Here is a 6,000-nt window from a genome sequence, read left to right on the forward strand (position 1 = left end):
CTCACCGTCTCATTCATAATTCTCTTTAATGCAACATATGTAAAAGAACCAATAAGTACAAGTACGTAAGGACGAACATAGCGCCCGCATTTCGAGCAAACGAAAACGAATAGTTCGTGTCTAAATGAAGTTTCATAAATGAGCAGGTATTTTCATCCAATCTTTACGCAGATTCAATATAGAGTCGTGGTATCGGAGGCGTAATTAAACCGGTCTTCCACTTTATCACGGATTATATTAGTAATAGTAATCACTACTCGGTTCAATATCTTGCCTCAAGTTGCAGCTATTCAGAATAATTATACTTCGTTCTTTGATCCTTGTTGGATTAATTATTGTGACGTGACGTGGTATCTACTACTTTATGGTTTTAACAGAGTAACAAAAACAATTCTGTTTTTCTTTGTCTAACTAGATTTTCCTCGAGAATGGCAACAGCCTTCCAAGGTCAGCGCAGGGTCGAGTTAAAGATTTCGCAGTACCGATGATCGATTATCTGATTATCATAAATACAGGTACCTCGTAGATCGTAGAAATTAATAGACTAACACGCATTAAAGGTAACGTGCAATGCACACAGCATGTAAAATGATGCTCGTTAACGCGTTGCGCTCTCCCCTTTTAACGATGAACATCAATCAGGAATAGAACCTGCGATTATTTCCTGGAAATCCTGAGATTTTATTAAAAGCAAACCTGTTTACTATTTTTTCATTTATTCGGTGCTTGATACATGTTACATAAATCGGCGATTAAGATGACGAACGTTACGTTGTAACAAACTAATTGAATATGATTCCACGTATATGTTATAAAAGTCGTTGAATTTTTTGCGAATATTTTGGGCAGCATATAACTTAAAACATCTTCGTTGTTATATTCTATTTGGTTTATTTCCCCCTGAAAAAAGAGAATTGTGCTATAGACAACAGTAAATAATTAACACAACATATAGTATTGAATAAATAATGGAAGTTTAATACATACCAGCTGGAACCTGCTTTTGCTGAAGCTGAAGCATATGAATTTCCACCACCGCCACTACAATAATATAATATCACAAGATGTTATTTCTAATATTCCGAAAACGGTATTATATAATAATATAACTTTTACTACTTTAATATAACTTTCATTAAAATGAGCAATATGATTTTTTGATTCATATTTGTTATTTTTCAGACAAAAATAATTTTGTTTAAATGGAGCCTCGTTCAGTTCAGTCAAGTTGAATTTAAACTTCTTGGAAGAGTTAAAAGTTCTAGAGAATAATATATTAAAAACGAAAAGTCAACTTTGCAAAGTAGGATTGTTGAAAGACGTCATCCTGTTGTATTTCATACTCTCTTAATAGAGGTAAGTATAGAAAATAGAAAACATTATAGAGATTATGTCAGAATTTTCGTAGAAAAGTTTGACTATTTGCTTAATATAATTGAACACAAGATTTAAAATAGTTATCTTGGTTTACCATCAATTAGAACAAAAGTGGAAACAATGTTATGTTCCTGTCAAGTCAAAGAAAAAAGAACAGTTAAGAGATTTACGCAGTGTCTATACCGGATATCGTGTTTGTAGCTTTTCAAATATTGAACCAGTCTCCTCTTTCGTGCCTTGAAAACTCTTATCGATGTATACAAATGTAAACTCAAGTAAAAGTAGTTCGCAGAAAATTGTGAAATGAAGTTCTAATTAAACGTATGCATACCTAGTAAAGTCATTTTTTTTTTTTTTTTTTCGAAAACTCATTTATCAAAGTTTTATGCTAGCATTTTTTTCTATTTATTATTCAGTGCAGAAATATTCCTCTTTCATTTGTATCTACTAATGATGATGGTGTACCTTGCATAAAATATTAATCTTCAGATGTATTTTCTGTGGTCGAATGTTCTCTGTACTACAATTTTTATTGTTCTTCGTTACTCTTTAATGTTCTATTGTTTTCTGATTTATTTAAAATATACAGGTTGTTCCAAAGTTTAATAATCGAACAGAAAATGTTATGTAAACATAAATAATTTGAAGCTTCTTCAAAAAATTATAGTAAAAATACAAAATATAAAGAAAATAATTGGATTTTTATGTAACTTGCATAACTTTACACAAGAATAATAACACAAACAAATCTTCATGCGTGTGGTGAACGGTTCATTGAGAAGAAATAAAATCAAGATAAGCTAAATTGAGTAACAAATACAAGTTGATACTGTCAGTTTTGTATCGATAGGAACAGTGAATATTTTGAAATGCAATGTTAACAGTCAATGATCATGTTGATTGTAAACCTATTCTTATTTATAGCATAGTAACTGTAACGTGTTCTTATCATTCCCTTTCGTATCGCTATTGCAACCTTTTAATAAGGCTGTAAATGACTTATCTATTTTTGTTATGTTATATCCATAAAATACTGTGATAAAGTTCAACAGTTAAACCCTGAAACTTCCTATATAAAAACCTAATCTAAAGTATAATTTGGAAAACCTATTTCAATAACTTCGGTATAAGATCATTTTTACAAATAAAAAAAGATAACAGTATCAAATGAGCAGTCGATGGCAGTTAACAATAATACGAATGAGATAAGCAAAAATAATAGTATAGCAAAAAATTCAATGAGTTGCAAGTAAATTCGGTAAATACCTATTGTGAAATTTCTCCTTCTCTGTTTCTTATTTGTTGATACTCTTATATACTATAATATTTTAAGAGATAATTTAATACTGTACCATGTGCTGCAACCACCGCCGCCAGATGGATATCCACCGCCTGCAACCGGTATAACAATAACGGGTATAGTGTCTATTTTTTGATATCCTATAAAAATCACCCAGCGTTAGAAGCGGAAGCGATGCGTTATTACTCTGTTATATAGCTTCATTAAATGCATTGTATCTTTTCGTAATAGTTTCAGAACAATATAAAATATATGGTATATATGATATGCCATATGCTTTCATTAATAATTTATCATTATGTTCCATTGTACCACAGCATATGATTACGCGTATGCTCGCAATGCTGTTAATATATTATAAATCGCATGCATAAAAATCTGAAGTATTAGTAAAGCAATTGCAATAAACGCTTATTTGATAAGTTGCCAAATTATGAATCTGTTAAATTTCAAATACCAAGTAGCTGAAGCCCTTACTATACTATATCGTTAATTCTTACGATTAACGGTAATTTGTTATTTTTGGTTATTGTTTCAATTCCAACACGTTAAAATATAGTTCAAATCGTGAGATCATTTCGTGTATCCTTATTAAAGGGCTCTGTTAATTCAATAACTTTGCGCCACCATTGATATTTGTAGTAACAGGTGATACAGCTAATATTTATTATCGAATAATTTAGAAAATAAGCAGTTACATTCTTATAATATCTATATCAATTTGTTACGTTTAGTATTTAATGCCTTTTGTCGATTTGTCATAGTACCGAAACGATGGAATGTGATATTAACATGTTATTTTTTATTATTTTATCAAGTAAATGTTACACGAGACACCGAACGTGTTAAGCGAAATTTTAAATCTATGTAATCTATATAATTTACAGATGATCACTGTTAAAAAAATAAAATAACATTAAATTGTATCTTACCTCCTCCGCCGTTGGGATGACCTCCGTAGCCTCCTCCGCTATGTCCTCCTCCTCCACCACCAGGATATCCACCTCCACCTCCACCAGGATATCCACCTCCACCTCCACCAGGATATCCACCTCCACCTCCACCAGGGTATCCACCTCCACCACCGCCAGGGTATCCACCTCCACCACCGCCAGGATATCCACCTCCTCCTCCACCAGGATATCCTCCACCTCCACATCCTCCAGATCCGCAGCCACCTTTATTGTATCCTCCTCCAGGATATCCTCCTCCACCACCACCTAATCCACCACCACCTCCGAATCCTCCGCCACCTCCAAATCCGCCACCACCTCCGAATCCGCCTCCAAGTCCACCACCAGGATATCCGCCTCCCCCACATTTGACGCACAATGTTCTCCTCTTACGACTTTTGCTTAATTCATTTAATTTTGTTTTTAATGGATATAAGTTTCCTTCGTCATTTTTATAAAGCTTCACTTTGATAAGTTTGGCTTCACCAGTATTGTTCATTTTTTCAACATTCAAACCCTCTTTATCTCTTAATTCATCTGCAACTTCATCCAGATCAACTAGTACACCAGTGTCTTCCTCATTGTCGTCTACCTCGAGGATTAGTAGTACAGTTGCCAATGGATCTATTTTAATTGAATTATAGTTAGTTCATAGTGATTACTTTCTTCATAATATATGTGATATCTCAATTGTTTCTATCGTGCATAGCTGTCTAAGAATCATAAATCATAGATGTAAATCAGATCATTGTTGTTTTACATGGAATAGTATTCTATTAATCATTAACACATCATGGCAGAGAGTAAGATTATAATTTAGGTAACTATGAAACTGAAAGATTGATGCTTGTAAGAATTGAGATACGTGATTAAATTCAAAATTTAATTATAATATTAACTTGTACACTTCCAAAATTGAATATGCATACATATTTTATATTTTTAATTGATGATATATATATTTAATATTTAATTTAAATGTTATAAAATGTTAATATTACGTATCATCGTAACGTTAATATAATGTATCATACAATATCAAATGCAATACATGCGTTGGACAGTTTTATCACTTTGTAAACTACTTCGTTAGCTATGCTTAAGTTAATCAAATTTTTACGCTTCTCTTCTTTTCCTTTTTTATATTTCATGTAAAGTGTAATTCGTTTTTAGTTACCTGTTAGCTCTGGAACACTTTGAATGACTTCATTTTCAAACATTTCTTCAGAAGTTTCACCACTAGCATTTTTCAATCCAAAAAGATTTATAACGAAAACCATATACTGGTGTTCTTCTTTTTGCGGATAAGGAGGAGGTTTAAGTTCGGTCGATAAAGTAGTATTCTCCTCATTGGAAGATACTGTAGTCGATAATTCTTCTAAAGGTTTGTTACAAAAAAGCGATTACTACCTTCATTTCAACCATATACGTGATAAAAATGATACAATAAAACACTTTTCACTTCTTATCTTAAACAGAATTTTTATAATATGACGTTATATAGAACAAAATGATGATGTAAAACCTTTTTGAAATACTACAGATTATTCTACACCTTCTATTAAACAAAAGAATACATGCAACGTACAGCCAGTGGAAACGATACAGTGAAGTCGTAAATTAAAACGTTAAATGATTAAACGAACACACCGATTGATTTAACCGCACTCATGTATGTTGTACATGTCCCATGACAACAACTGTCAAAGATTCATTACTGTCGACCTACCCATTTGAAAGAAAGAAGTAGTTCCGAGTTAACGTTGTACGGTCCTGGATAAGGCTCGAACACCTCATCTTCCCTAAAGTGACTTAACTTAGATCTTCAAACATGTAAACTTTAACGCTTGACCGATATAACAACCTCGTTTATATCGCTTCCACTGACTTTACAATGCAATGTGGATAAAATATAAAGTTAAGCTTCTTAAAAAAATTATTGTTAGGTTCTCTAAGAAATTTGCATATATGAACATGCAATATATATTTTCTCACCTATAGTTGGTGCAGCCGATACGACTGTAATAAGGAGAAGTAGGAGCAAGCTCCTAATACTCCTAGTTGTTTCGTGATCCATTGTGGAGAGCTCGAAACTCTCAGATCACACTGTGCATCGGATCTTTCATCTTACTGCTTTTATAGCCATCGATCTTTATACACGCACTACTTCAAAGCAATTATATAACATTACGAGTAATGCGATGAGCCTCCTCCCCATCCTTTTTCCATTTACCTACTACCATTACAACTTCATATTTTTGGTTTTTCCGTGGGAATTCCAGTTTCACGCGTTCATGCGCACTGTAATGTTGTTTTCAAGTGAATTCAGTGTACGTGTTTATCGCTTTATCGATTATCACAAAATCGGCC

General features: G+C 32.8%; 1 protein-coding gene across 5 annotated transcripts; it reads right to left on the minus strand.

Annotated features, from left to right (window-relative positions):
* Positions 1 to 699: 699 nt before the first annotated feature.
* LOC132908815 (probable H/ACA ribonucleoprotein complex subunit 1) lies at positions 700 to 5,783 on the minus strand. Of its 5 annotated transcripts, none has more exons than XM_060963162.1 (7): positions 5,626 to 5,783; positions 4,808 to 5,008; positions 3,856 to 4,254; positions 3,610 to 3,660; positions 2,730 to 2,817; positions 988 to 1,041; positions 700 to 900 (listed from the first exon to the last, which is right to left on the minus strand). In XM_060963162.1, the coding sequence occupies exons 1-7, from the start codon at positions 5,705 to 5,707 to the stop codon at positions 891 to 893; spliced, it is 885 nt and encodes a 294-aa protein (XP_060819145.1). In that variant the 5' UTR covers positions 5,708 to 5,783; the 3' UTR covers positions 700 to 890. The 5 variants fall into 5 exon arrangements, with proteins under 5 accessions (XP_060819145.1, XP_060819144.1, XP_060819148.1 ...); XM_060963161.1 differs by having other exon boundaries at positions 4,808 to 4,990; positions 5,605 to 5,758; XM_060963165.1 differs by having other exon boundaries at positions 2,730 to 2,769; positions 3,610 to 3,657; positions 3,949 to 4,254; positions 4,808 to 4,990; positions 5,605 to 5,757.
* Between the last annotated feature and the right edge of the window lie 217 nt (positions 5,784 to 6,000).

The sequence above is a fragment of the Bombus pascuorum genome, chromosome 7, assembly GCF_905332965.1.
Source record: "Bombus pascuorum chromosome 7, iyBomPasc1.1, whole genome shotgun sequence".
In the NCBI taxonomy this organism is placed as follows: domain Eukaryota; kingdom Metazoa; phylum Arthropoda; class Insecta; order Hymenoptera; family Apidae; genus Bombus; species Bombus pascuorum.